This window comes from Etheostoma cragini, chromosome 10 (assembly GCF_013103735.1).
Source record: "Etheostoma cragini isolate CJK2018 chromosome 10, CSU_Ecrag_1.0, whole genome shotgun sequence".
Taxonomy (NCBI): domain Eukaryota; kingdom Metazoa; phylum Chordata; class Actinopteri; order Perciformes; family Percidae; genus Etheostoma; species Etheostoma cragini.
The window spans coordinates 8,526,199-8,541,086 of record NC_048416.1 but is presented as its reverse complement, the minus strand read 5'-3'; the positions used below and the strand labels follow the sequence as shown (position 1 = coordinate 8,541,086).

Here is a 14,888-nt window from a genome sequence, read left to right as displayed (position 1 = left end):
AGACAATACCTTTGATACCTACACAGTGTTCAAGGCGAGATAAAAGGATTGTGTGATCCTGTAGTAACAATCAAGTCTGACACTAAATGTCAAATGTGAACCAATGTGTCTGACACCAAATGTGTATTCTGCACAGGTGTCCAACTTGTACAAAGCCACCTCATTCCATTTAGCAAAAGATTTGAGCTTCTAAACTCTTTGATTTAGCAATCTACAACTATGCGCAACGTCAATTTGTGACGAAGTTTAGATAATTCGCTCTAAACCAGTTGATGGAAATGCTTCTAATTCACGTTTTCTTCTATATTTTAAAAGTTTGCTTAAAATTCGCTTGACAATTAGATGGAAACATGACTATAGGTAAAGATATTACTTACTTTGATTTTTCTGTTGAGAGTCTGCATAGCGAGATCCAGCTGTCGGACAGCTGTTCTGACCTGTTCAGATTCTGGGCCGAAGTGATGGCCCTCCACATCTATCTTCTCATAATATACTGCTGCCATGCCTGCTTGGCCCGACCTGCACACACACACACACACACACACATACACACACACACACACACACACACACACACACACACACACACACACACACACACACACACACACACACACACACACACACACACACACACACAGTTGACAGCTCTATTCCATGCATGGGCAAACAGTAACCCATTGGTCATATGACATCATTGGGTCGTTACCTCAGGACATTGAGAGCGCTCTCTATCGCATCGGTGAGGTTTTTCTCTGATGGGTTGGTGACGTATTGCTCACAGAATGATGGACGAACACCCAGAATCTCCACCTCGCAGCCTGAAGACACACACGTGATAGCACTGCATTATTTCTAGACTTCTTAGGATGGTCAACATCGCAAATAGAAGCACACAGGCCTTGAAATTAGTTATTTTCCCAACTTTAACTTGATCATTGGGCATTAGTGCTTAGGAGGCTGACTCAAATCTATTCAGTTCTAATAACTCTATCTCTTAGAAATAAATAGAAGGAGAACTTTGTACTTACTGGTGCTCCTATCCACCCTATATATCATGGTCCTATAACTGCTTTTATGCTCACATTTTTAGGGTGTAAAACAACACTTAACTGTCAAAGACATGTGGTGTAAACATCTGCAATTCGGAATTACAACAATATTTACTCAAGGCAGGGACATTTTATTCATAAAAAATGGAAAGGAAGGCAGATAAATAGAATAGATAAAGATATATAAGAAATACACTTTATTCACGTCATCCACTTCCAAAATATCTGACAGTATAATCCTGAAGGTCTGCCTGGGAGGCCTATAACGTTCCATGGGGATATAAAGCCAAATGTCCACATGATCCTGGTAGCAGCCCGCTGCTTTAGGAGACCAACCAAGCCCCAATGGCCTCCAACTTCAGCTGGACAGCCTCCTTCATTGCTGGTCTCCACCAGCAGGTTCTTTTGCTGCCGCACCCCCAGGCACCAACAACTTTCTGACACAGGGCCAACTTGGATTCCATGTCCCCGACAGGGGCGGGGCTAGAAAGGGGGCCCAATCCATTGGGCTAGAGTTCTGTCAATCTGTAATTTTCATTGGATCACAGTACGGTCACTTTGCTGCTTGTTTTGCCAATTTTTCCAGCCTTTGTCACATGACCAATTTATGTTTCCATGACAACTATCCGAATATCTGATATCATGGAACTAAATCAGATTTTTTAAGTGGCAGACTGAAACCCACAGAATTGCATTGTGTTTTATCCTATCCAATGTTTCCTATAATTTTAAGCAAATTTTCTATGATTTATTCTGATAAAATGCCACCCTGCCTGGCTGATTATTGTTCCCTCCGTGCCACCCCGGTTAAAAAATCCTGGAATCATCCCTTACCCCCAAACTCACCAAGTTTCAAGTTATTTATTGTCATGTGCACAATAATTACAAGAAGCAGTCGTTGGCAGAGAAAAGTCTTGTCCTTCCAACAATGCTCATTTAATATGTATTACGGGAAAAAAGTACACAAGTAAAAGCAAAATGAGAGTCTTGAAATGCTTTCTGTGTAGACTAGCCTTAAAACAGTCAGTTTGCCTTTGCAGTTTCAGTTGAGTGTTACATTGTGTGTGTGCTCACCCGGCCAGTAGTACATGAAAACCTTCTTTCCCAGTTTTTGCAGGGTGACCCATAAAGGCTCCGATCCATCCCACCAAAGAGGCAAGCGACTGTCAGGGTTGACCCCAATCAGGAACTCCTTCTTGGAGGCTTCATCCCACATGAAGTTTCCAGTCATCTGATGGACGTCACAGTGACGGCCTGACAACAAAAAATAGCTTAGACTGAGTATCCAAAGCCTCAATATTAATAGTATTAGTATTCCTCTGTATCATAGAGTTCCACTGTGTAAAACCTGTGGGAAGAATTGTACAATTACACAATCAACGTTGTATAATGTTTTCAACATATTTACTGCATGTGTAATCAAGTATTATTTCCCCAATGATTGGTCATTCTGAATGTGTACCATGTAGCCTCACCCGAGTGAACTGTTAAAATAAGTCTAGAAGAGGGCTTGTGGAATGCAGTGATTTGGTTGTTTAGCGGTAACTGTAAAGGAGAACTGAACAGTTTCCTCCAAGGGAGGTAACGAATGGGTCAAAGCCTAATACTGGGAAGAGACAGCTAAGGTTTTATTAGTAATTAATAGTCTGAGAATGGATAGGAACTCCTTTTGTCTTAAAGGGGGAAAAAACAGAAAAGGGTGTAAGAGATGGAAAATTTCTTTTGGGAATGCAGTCTTTAAACAAAGCATTAAAGTTCTGAGCGTTATTAAAGTGTGACAAAACTTTAAGAGATTTTTGTCTTGTTTTTCTTTTGTCAAAGGAGAATTGCAAAATTGCCACGTCAAACACATTGTTGCACTGGGTGCGTGTTCTTTTATCACAATGAACATACCCAGGGTAGTTTTTAAGAAAGTACTGAGACTTTAAACTATAACAGAAATTACAGAAAACTATCAGAAATTAAACTATTTGCATGTGAGGTGTGTTTCTAGGCTTCTTTGTTGGCAGCCAATGGGCTTGAAGCTGCCACAGGGCCACAGAGAGGGAAAGCGAAGTAAATAAGTACTGAGAGAAGGACTAACACATTGTTGGTTTTGATCTGAAGCAAATTCATTTTGTTCAGGCTAAAGCAAAGAAAGAGTCTGCATTAAGCAGGACTGGCTGGCACGGGGATAAAGCGAGGTGTCAATGAACTGGATGCATGCATGTGTGTGTCTCCAGCCAGCCAATCCAGAGTCTATCCACAAAATGTGCTCTCTGAAAACACACACATCAGCACATCATCAGGGGGCAGGCTCCAAAACTCACATCCCGTTGACCAGGATGAGCTGTAGTTTATAGGGCTTAGTAAGATAGGGAAGTGCAACACAAAGGCCTGCCTCTCACACACACACACACACACGCACAAACACACACACACACACACACACACACACACACTGGCTGGCTTTATCCCCGTGCCTGCCAGTCGTGCTTAATGCAGACTATTTCTTTGCTTTAGCCTGAATAAAATGAATTTGCTTCAGATCAAAACCAACAATGTCTTAGTCCTTCTCTCAGTAATTATTTACTTCGCTTTCCCTCTCTGTGGCCCTGTGGCAGCTTCAAGGGGTGGCTGTGGGTCAGTGGTAGAGCGGTTGCCTGCCAATCGGAAGGTTGGTGGTTCGATCCCCGCCGCTGCAGTCATTGTCGAAGTGTCCTTGGGCAAGACACTGAACCCCGAGTTGCCCCTGGTGCTGCGCAGTGTGTGAATGTTTATCTGATGAGCAGGTGGCACCTTGTATGCCAGCCCAGGCCACAGTGTATGAATGTGTGTGAATGGTGAATGTTTCCTGTAGATGTAAAAGCACTTTGAGCAGTTGTTAAGACAGGAAAAGCTCTACATACATACAGCACATTTACTTGCACACACACAAACAATATCCATTTCACCGAGTCATCATCCTCAGTGAGTTACGTGTAAAGTTTTGCCCAAAGACTTTGTTTTGTCCTTTCCACACATTATGCTAATCTATAATATGCAAATGCTTCTAACCACTCGGTTATATATTTTTTAGGGCTGGGACGATTTGTCAATGTAGTCAAAGTTGATTACTCAAATTGATTACGTAAATGTGTCGACACAAATAATTTGTGTAAATATTTAAAAGTATGGATTTCTTAAGTTTAATGTTGTACCCCCTTTGAATTGTTTTTTTTCAGCTAAGTACCCTGTGAACAGCTCAAAATATTTTTGGTAGAAGAAAAAAAAGTCCATAGAAAGAGGTACATACAGAGCTGGCAGTGATATATCCACTAAACTACAACCTTTTTAAACAAAAACATTTAAATGCTACATTTCAAATGTTTTGAATCATTTACATCATTTATTCATTATTAGAGTGTAATCATTTTAGGAATTATGTATGACATATTTTTAAATGAGCATTTTTGCAAACATTTCACGTACACCCTGCAGTACTCTAAAGTACCCCTAGGGGTACACGTACCCCCCTTTTCAGAAACACTGGTCTAAAGTGTGGGAATTATTACTCGTAATGCCAACACTAGCGTGGTAGTCTGTAGACTTTGTAAAATGATCCCTGAGTCAGGATAACAGCAGCAAAACCCTTTATAAAGTAGGCCCACATATTAAAAGGGAGGCCAGTGCCCCTTAATATTAAGCCACAACCCCCCCCCCGGCCAAACTTTGGCAAATATTTACATACATTTTTAACCCCAAGTAGGGGATATATATTTATTTATGTGCAGTGATAAATAAAATGTAGGGCAACATTGAATGAGTATTCTTGTGTTTATTGTTTTATTTATTTTATTGTTGTTATGTGTATTGTTAGTCTTTTGTAAAACCAAAGCTATGGAGGTTGGTGTTTAACACTTTTTTTTGAATGCCAATTGCATGTGGCCCCAGCCGGGCCTCTCCATTTGAAATGGTCTTAAATTTGCACTGCATTGTCAAAAAAACCTACTGAGTTTACAAGTTGTGAAGAGAAGAGGCTAACGGTGGAGGTAGTCGGCGCCTAAACGCCTGGGTGAAGTGGAATATACAGCCGTACACAACCAGGGATGCATCCAATCCAGGATTTGGCTTCGGATTCGCCCAATATTGGGCTTTTTGAAGGGGTTTGGTTTCTGCCAAACCATGTTTTGTTTTTTTGGCTTTTCATTACAAAAAAGACCCTGGTTCCTGCTAAAAAATACTTTTTTTAGTACAGAGGCTTCAGTCAAGGTTCCAAGCAAGCTGAGGCCATAGCAAAAAGTGACGTGAAAACCTGGAGACTGCTGATTGGTCGGAGAGAATCGTCACTAATCACTGTTTCATCTGTTATCGACAGACAAGAGTGCGGAGTGTCCTGAACAAACCAGCTATTTTAGAATAGTTTAGCCAGAGACTGTGACATATACTCTCTGCCCTGTTTACAGGAATTAAAAATTTGGGTTACAGCCACCCGCAAAACCCCGGTGTGGTCCAGGTATAGACCTTTTTGTGTCCGGTTGCTGATGAGCGGCTCCAGTGAGAGCTGGATAGGGCAACATGGTCTCTGAACTACGGCTACAACCGCACTTTCCAGCAGTGTAGGCAAAAGCTCACAAAGCTGAAAAGTGACTAATGCGCCATAAACAAGCACAGCGGTTGGAGTGTTGTACGTGTTTTTAACTTTAACGTCTGTGGGCACACTCTCTACTTGAAACTTGTGTTGAAGTTAGCTGGCTAATGTAAAGCTAACTTCTAACCATGATATTTTATGCTACTCAAAAATGTGGGTAAAAACAACATTATCAGGTAACAATAAGCTAATGCTATCACTGCCAGCTCTATCTAGCTGCAAGTGCTAACGTTATTTTGCTATGAGCTTGAAATGAAAACCTTTTTAATACAGGCTGGATTTACAGAAATGCAACGAGGGTTAACACATCTCAGATCTTTCAATTCAAGATTCCTTTTCAACAAACAAAGAGGGTTCAGTTACCTCCGTGGACGCACCGGCAACTCAAATAAATCGCACATAAATCTTCCAAGATATTTGCATTAACATGTGCAGTGGACAGCCGTGAGAAGGGAGGAGATAGCAGCAACTGCTGCCTTCAATCAGGCCTTCCTTTGAGCCAGCTTGTGCAGGCGCTGCACGGCTGGAGTCTGTTCCTCCACCCCTCGACTAGACAGTTCACCACTAATGTATATAGTTAGTTTTGAAACCATGAGTGTGTATTTTGCCATCTACAAACTTAACTTAAGTAAATTATGTAAACAGTTAGATGTTTTGACACTGTGTGTGTATGTTGCCACTTAGGAACATTGTTGTGTTATTTGCATGTTTGTACATTTGTTCAATAAACCCCTTTTTAACTAATTAATGAATGTTTCTTTCATCATGGTCTCATATTACAAGGGCTTTTGCATGTCACTTCCAATTTAGCACACTGTTATAACTTAAAAAAACAAGACAATATATTGAACATTGTTTTTATTATTTAGTTATTCAAGTAGTGCCTCGAACTTGCGCATCCCTGCCTTCTTCGTCTGCACCCTGTGACAGCGCCACCACAGGCCCTGCTGCCACAGAGGCTTTCCTTTCAGTCTCCCAAAAGCATTTTCAACAACAACCCGTGCCCTGCAGATTTTCTTGTTGTAAATCAGCTGCCAGCAGTCAAAATTCAACAACTTCAGGAACGTCAAAGGAAGGACAAAAACTTGTGTTTTTTACAATTAAAATAAAATAAACAGATAAAATGCATTGCTGTGGACATTGTTTACTTCATTAATGTATTGAGCCAATCATGGCATAAATACAATGACTTAACAAATGCTACATTTTAAATTAAGTTAAAAGGAGGTCCAACATTACAACATACAAGGAACATTTAGTCCCGTCTGTTTGGTTTTTCTGACAACAGGAGTGATCATAGTGCTATTTTGTGTCTTTTAGCTCGTAGCTTTAGCTGCATACACACCGTTTAGCTGTCGGCCTTTTAACTATGTTTAATCCAGCTGCTACTGTTGCTAACGGTAGGCTAACGTTACCTGCTGGCAAGTCAAACGTGTTATTAGTGTTAACTAGCGTGACATGCAGCGATGCTTCTCTTCAATTCAATTCAATTTTATTTATATAGCGCCAAATCACAACAACAGTTATCTCATTGCGCTTTTCATAAAAGAGCAGGTCTAGACCGTACTCTGTGAAGTTATTTACAGAAACACAACAATTTCGACCAAGAGCAAGTCAGAGGCTATCAGACGTTAGCAACGTCTGTTTCGGAGCGTCAGCGACCAGAGCAGACATTCAAATGCTAAAATCTGAAATCTAAAATCCATGTAGCTATTTCATCTTAACATGCGGCAATAGCGTGTACAGAAAATTGCGTTGCCTGTATCTTTTCACGGCAAACGTACGTGTGTGGGTAGCGGTCGCACAACAGCTGAAATGTTGCTTGGTGCACAGAAGTAGCTAGTTTTAAACTGTACGGAGAAATATAAAAAAATGTACTTGTTTTGAAATAAGATTTTCCAGTTTTGTAAGTTTAGATTAGTTTTTATATATTAAAAAAAACACAAATGTCGAACAGGTAGTTGCAAAAGAGGGCAACCAGAAGCCATAAAATGGTTGCCAATTGACTCAAGGCCAAGGCCAACCGGGACACTGTTTCTGTCGAGCCCTGGATTTAATCCAAGTAAACACAGTTGATGCATAATGGCACTGTTTCTAGGCTTTATCAAATCAAATATCTGACCTGCTGAACACAGAAGACTGCAGGGATTCAATGGATAAAGGAGGTTTTCATACAGAATAAAGCAGCCGTAGACAACACGTTCTATAATGTTCCCACAATAAGAAACTGACTGATAGAACGTTCAAATGTTATCTTGTTTGGGTACACGGTAGGGCTGCTCGATTTTGGGAAAAATCATAATCACGATTATTTTGGTCAATATTGAAATCACGATTATGTAACACGATTATTTCACATGACTTTGGAAACGTGTTGCATTTATTAAAAAGACACCTTTCAACAATTCTTAAAACATTGAACATTTATTGTACTTTTTGAACTATTAAAATAAATAAATATAAAATAAATATATAATATAAATTTCAAATCAAAGTATAAAAGTATTTATTCCCTCTATATACTTCCACAATCTCTTTAAAACAAGTAGGCCACATTTTGGCAAAATATAAACAAATTACAGCAACTCAATCAACGAATATAAAAGGCTGGCCCATCATCAGGCCCCAGCATTAACAGCAAATTAATAAATAAGTTAACTAAAGACAACAAAATAATTTAAGTCACCATGTTAGTAGGGTTGCTAATAGTAGGGTAGTATTGACCATTTTCTTGAACCCAGAGTTGTCAACTGTGCTAGTGGGGCACATGTCTTTAGCTAAATAATAGGCAACAGATTTGGTTATTATTTTGTGCCTTTCCGAATTCAACGGATAAGGAGTTGCGCTGTACAGTGTGTTTGTTATGGATGTCTGGGTTACGGAGGATGTTGAGGGAGTGGATTGCGTTTCTGTTTCTTTATTAAATTGTCATAGGTCACTCTGTGTTTAATTTTCAAGTGGTTCAACAAATTCGTGGTCTTCCCTTTACTTGCAGCCACTACCATGTAGCAAATCTTGCACGTAGCCTGTTTCTGCTCGTCGTCGGATTCCTCGAAGCCAAACTGTTCCCAGACAATGGAGTTGGTTTTGCCTTTTTTGCTTACCAAACGCTGCTGTGGCTGCCCTCCTTCTGCCATCTTTACTCTCGCTAAGTTTTTAAATTCCAGCGCGTAACATGCACGCGACCTGCCTCCCTGACAGTGTAGGCTGAAAGCGTTTGGCTTCGGGAGGGCCGGATGTGCGCATGACGTGTGTGCGCGCGCGCCATTCAGAACACACGAGGAAATTACAAAACAGAACATTGCAAAATAATCGTTTTTACTCGATTGTACTATTTTGGTAATCGTTGGGAGCCGAAATCGAAACCGAAACCAAAATTCAATTAATTGTACAGTCCTAGTACACGGCAGGCCAGACCATGTTTTTCAGTCTTAGGCATTGAGGCACAGTCATTGATTGTGCTGTTTAATGTGGAATTCAAGCAATTAATGCCTCAATCCTTTTCCAATGTATTTTATAGTGGCCACACTTTAAAAAAAAACTAGGTTAAAAAATTAATAAAAACAACAACAATTGACAACAATCTACCAACACAAACAGTAAGTTTCAAACAACCAAAGGCTCAGTAGGATGGGGAAATCTTGTCAGTGACACACTCAGAGTGCATGGCTGTGGCTATTTGCAGACCTGTAGTGTATCTCAATTCGGATTCTTCTGCAAACACTTACAGCTAGTACACTGGCACACTTGTGCAGTGCATATACTTTTTGAGTAGTGTTGTCTCAAATCAAGCAGTTATGCACTGGATGGGAAATTGCGGCCGGGCGGAGCATTCTAGCCACCTGCTGTCGCCCGGCTTGTTTTCTCACTAACTGATGGCAGTATAGTGGTAGTGCAAAAAAATGCATGTATATATTACATGTGCATAGTTTCTCTTCAGCCGTTTCAATAGTAACTAACTGCTACAGCTTCCTCGCCAGCCACTTTCACAGGGTTTGAAACACGTTAGTGGTTGCGTAGCTTCCGCTGCTAATAAAGATGGCGGCAGTTAAGTCCGAGTCATAATCTGTAATGATGGTGCGAGGAGTGTTTAGCGATCTACGCTAAACAATTTAACTGCTTCGAGGGAAGAATCTGGGTACTCGTAGTGTACTGCATGAGGTCATACCTCGTCAGTTTGAACGCACTCTACACGAAAGTGCAAGTGTACAGAAGTGCGTGATTTGAGACACAAAATCTAGTTGATTTGTTAGTTGTTTTGTTACTAGCAGTAATATATAATATATAAATAAAGACAAGAATGTTTGGCCCCTTAATAATTGCTTAACTAATCTGTCTTTGTGTTGATTTAATATTAAAGCTTAACAAGAGGAACATTAAAGAGAGTGACTCCTTACAAATTGTAAGGTTTCTGTCACGCTTGTGTGATAAAAACCTGTGAAGGTATTAATCTAAATACATGACAAATGCCTTGTAATCCCGCTGAGCTCGTAAACCCAGAGAGTTAAGGAAACTATGTGGAAATGTGAACTCACAGGATGGAAGGAAATCATCTTAGCAACATATAAGATAGGAAAAAACAATGTGTGTGTAAAGTAACAGGAATCACAATTTAGTCAGAACATTACCCCCCCAGCTTGACTAATGTGGCCAGGGAATACACATGCCCCAAGCCCATGGACCACGGATAATATTAGCCTGGGTTCTATGAGCTGAACGCCGAGGTTTCTTCGCAAAGGGGAGTTTTTCCTCGCCACTGTCGCACTGTTGCTTGCAAGTACCTTTCTGTCATCTAGTGGTTACGTTGCTTCACAACTATTGTCTGATAAAATATGTTATTGTTATTATAATTTGTATAAATTTAAATGTGACCATTTGACCTTAGCAAGAAACAACAGAAATGGTTCAGGCAGCGTTTAGGCACCGGCACCACTTTCAAATGAATGTTTCACCACCGGTATTCGGAAAAACCTGAATAATACCATACCTTAACATTCTGTATCAGTGTTTTACAAAAAGCTTCAGTAGAATCTCTTTATGACCAAAAACCAGTCAGTATCTGGTGTTATGGTTACGGTAAGGTTTTATCACTCTCTCTCTCTCTCTCTCTCTCTCTCTCTACACACGTCTCTTATCCAATCTCTAGCAAACAAACATATATGCTGTTTTGTAAAGCACTCAAAGTAAAACTCGTAAAACATGCAACGTACTTATCTTTATACTTGGCATATACAGAAAAATGAACAAGCAGTCTATATCTTGTGTAGTTACTCATTAACACTCATAACTCATTATACAGCCCAACTTGAAATATAACACGATGAAAGACAATCTCCCAATTGTAGATAGCTACTACTGTAGTAATTTAAATAGGTACTAATGTAAATGACATAAATGAATGATGTGTCTTGTCTTACATTTCAGATTTCTTTATTTTCATTGTAGAGCTATCTCATTTTCATTGTAGAGCTACCTCCACCATACAATCTAAAACTGATATCATAAAGACAAAGACTTTATTATACCCATCTCACAGACCTGGCACACAAAAACAAACAAGCCCGCAGTAATCTGTATCTTATGTAGTTACTCATTAACGCTCATAACTCATTATACAGCCCGGCTTAAAATGTAACAAAATGAAAAACAACCTCCAAGCAACTAGTGGACCATCTGTACAAACATTCAAAGCCCAGAGACAGCAACACACACTGAACTGGTACTGGGGACCGTCCCTGTAGACTATGTCTGGGTTGACAGCATGCTATGACACAACAGCTGTGGTGTTCAGATAAAAAAAAATCCTAATCACAATTATTTTGGTAAATTTTGAAATCACCATTATTTTAAAATGAATACTCAACCGAGGAACCTAAAAAACGTTCAACAAATGGGAATTTCACCTTTATGCTTTTCCTGTTTGAACTTTTTGCATTTCCCTACAGAACAAAAGATAAAAAAAAGAGTTTACTTGCAGAACGTAAGAGTGCCAGAAAGGTAGTAGCCGATATTGAAGTCCCGACCTTTAGAACACTGCAAACTGAACCCTGCTTTGTTCCGCTTTGTTCCCCGAGACTTCGCCACTGCTTTCAGAGTCTACTCACAGAGATCAATCCAGATCGGATTGTGTTACAACAGTGACTAACTTGAGTATTCTTTATAATTAAATTCAAACACATGAATGTTGAATTGACTGAAAATTTCAATTCAATTCAATTCAATTTTATTTATTGTATCAATTCATAACAGAATAACAGTGATAGCATTCATAAGAGTTATCTCAAGACACTATACAGATAGACCACACTCCAGAATTTACAAGAACCCAACAGTTCTAGTAGTCTCCTCCAGAGCAAGCAACAGTGCGACAGTGGCGAGGAAAAACTTCCTTTTAGGCAGAAACCTCGGTCAGACCCAGGCTCTTGGTAGGCGGTGTCTGACGGGCCGGTTGGGTTTAGAATTTTGTAGTATGCCGATCGCTACTACGTTAGCCGTGATATAAATTAATCAAGCTTAACGCTTACATGTTTAAGAGGAAATTAGCCACATCGGCGTCCCTTAGCTCTGGGTGTGATGAGCCCTCTCTCTGCCTGGTAACACGCTTCAAACTCATAACCTGCCTCATACAGAGAAGTAGTTCAACTCCTTCTCCATAGAGACGTAACAGTTCAGTGATAACACAGTGCGGCCTCGTCCTGCCAAGGTCAAAGAAAAAGTTAACGCAAAACACATAGCTGATGAATTTGGGTTATGCATCTTGTGTTTAAGGCGCTGGCAATATCTTTGTGTCCATTTTACGCCAGCATGAGTTTAAATACTCCTTCAGGAAGACAGGAACTTCATAGAGTAGGGACGCCACAACACGATAACACATCGTGGTTAAACTGCACTGCGGCCTGGGCGGCCTCTAGCTATCTCAGTGGAGCGTGTGCACCATGTAGGCTGAGTCCTTTGCAGTGGAACAAGTTTGAATCTAGTCTATATCAAAGTTTCACATCTGGGATTGTTCAGGTGCCGCTGGATATTCGGCCGGATGTCCCTCATTTGGCCAGATGTCCGTCTCCTTCCGCTTTCTTTGTGTTGGAATTTTAAAGTCCGGTGGATTTCTGAGGACTATGGTTAACTGTTCCTTAGATCTCTGCAGGGTAAATCTGTCCAATTGGAATTTTCTGTTGCACGACAATACCAACTATTGAACGTACACATGTTCCACTAAAACCAGTTCTTTCCTGAGGCTATTTTGCAGAAGCATCGTGGCTCCAACCGGCGCTCAGCGCTACCCATGACCATTGTAATTGGTTTAAAGGCCAATAAACCAGAGCAGGTTTCTCTCCCATCCTAGAATGCTATGTGGACTAGCCAGACCCTCCTCAGCAACGCAGTGGAGGAAGATCTAACAATGCGAGCATGTTGCCCCCCCCCCCCCCCCCCCCCCTTTACTTTCTTTAAGCTATCCCATCAACTAAAGGCCATAAAAGCCACAAAAATGAACTAGAACTGCAAGCAGTTATACCCGGGGTCCCAGCCTCCCAACTCCAGTCGCCCCTGATGCAAAACTCCCCAGATGAAGTCCCGGGGGAGCACGCAAAAGCAGAACCTAAAGCGTAATGGTGAAGAGACAAACGTAAGGAAATATCGAGAGGTGTGAGCCACAAGGGCTGCAGTACGTTGCTGTTGCAAATATCCCAATAGTTGAGTAGAAGGGCCAAAATTGGTCTACGTTGGATACAGCGCCCCCTAGTGACCAGTATTCGCCAAATTTGCTACAGAGCCTCGGAGCGGCATACTGAACAAGGATCACAAGTTTCATGCCAATAGCATTTTCCTTCAGCAGAGGTATTGCAATCGCAAATTTACCATTTTAATTAATTGAGTTATCGGCGAAAACTAATGAACGTTGATTGTAGTGACCACTATTGGCCTATCTTGGCCAAATTTGGGTCAAAGCATCTGAGTGGGACCATGAATAATAATCCCAAATCCTTTGCTGTTAACATTTAATTTGGCCGAGATATGATATGAGATATGCATTCTCTGCTTTTAGATATAAGTACTCTATACTCCTACTCCAAAATATCATCTCAGAGCTGGTTATAGGTGCAGACTACTTGTTTCCTATTTGTCAGCCGAGGACACACTCACAGCTTGAACAATGACGGCTTCAAGAACTTGGGATGCCCAACAAGGGGGCTTGACGGCATGCAAAGTACGGTGCTGTCCCCAGTGACGGACTGGTAATCTGGAATTTGGGCAGATGCCAGAGGGGCCGTGGGACCTCGTGGGCCGTTTGGGCAGGTCGGCCAATCAGAAAGCCGCATGATTGTCACAGCCATGCGGCCCCTTAATTGTAAACAGGGGCCCATATAATTTCTCCCTGTCCCTTTTTAAGCATCAGTAATCATACTTTTTGGTCAACTGAAGGCCAAACTTCTCCAAATCCCTTACACATACCAGTATAGTAATCTGATCATATGTATACCACAGATGAGTCTCTTGATATCAGAGTCATGGTTACCCTCTACAGTCTACAGCCACAAACGTTGTCACTTTATCAGTCTGCATTGTTTTGTAGCAAAATTACTTATTCAGATCAGATGTTCAAAAACGTGCATTGTTTGAAATAAAACAAATCTACCTGCATATTAACGTTATGTTTTCAGTGGATGGCGAGTGTGAAACGCCGAAATTGATAGCAAAAAGATTCTGAACGGAAAGTTTACTTTTTAAAAGTTGCCAAAAGTTCCATTAACAAGACCAAAGTGATCTGAGTGTTTTGTCGTTGTGAACTGAGCTGTCATCGCAGCACGTCCAGTCTGAAATACCACCTGATGACCAAGCACACAGCTGATGGCCATTCTCCAAGCAAGAGGAGGAGTTTACATTTACCATCACACTGGTTCTCAAAAGTGTGTGTTCTCTCCGTGTGTCAAAATCTGAGAGTTGCGCAAAAAAGATGGAGTTGAGACAGTGCTATAACCTACTTCCTCCCAGAATGCCCCAAACTCCAGCCAGTCTGAACTGAAACATTCTGAACTGGACCACAACACCAAAACTAGACACCACACACAAATTCACACACACCGCTACAAAGCACATGATTGCTTTTTTAACAATTGACATTATGAAATCCACATATTGACAAACGTATGAGGGGCCGTTAGGGACTTTATTCAGAATTACCTCTCACGAACACATGTGAAATGCTCTTACATACACTACTGAAACAC

The 14,888-nt window shown here is 40.9% G+C and overlaps 1 protein-coding gene and 1 long non-coding RNA gene across 2 annotated transcripts in view; one reads left to right on the top strand and one right to left on the bottom strand.

Moving 5' to 3' along the window:
* Positions 1–14,888, bottom strand: part of enpp6 (ectonucleotide pyrophosphatase/phosphodiesterase 6) — a 34,101-nt gene that overhangs the window by 18,561 nt on the left and 652 nt on the right. The window contains exons 2-4 of the mRNA XM_034882850.1: positions 2,127–2,306; positions 710–821; positions 378–519 (exon numbers count right to left, since the gene is read on the bottom strand). Of these exons, the coding sequence (XP_034738741.1) occupies positions 378–519; positions 710–821; positions 2,127–2,306 (434 nt within the window). The remainder of the gene's footprint in view (positions 1–377; positions 520–709; positions 822–2,126; positions 2,307–14,888) is intronic.
* Positions 5,118–14,888, top strand: part of LOC117951234 — a 16,774-nt gene continuing 7,003 nt past the window's right edge. The window contains exons 1-2 of the long non-coding RNA XR_004658095.1: positions 5,118–5,197; positions 12,291–12,294. This is a non-coding gene — a long non-coding RNA (uncharacterized LOC117951234). The remainder of the gene's footprint in view (positions 5,198–12,290; positions 12,295–14,888) is intronic.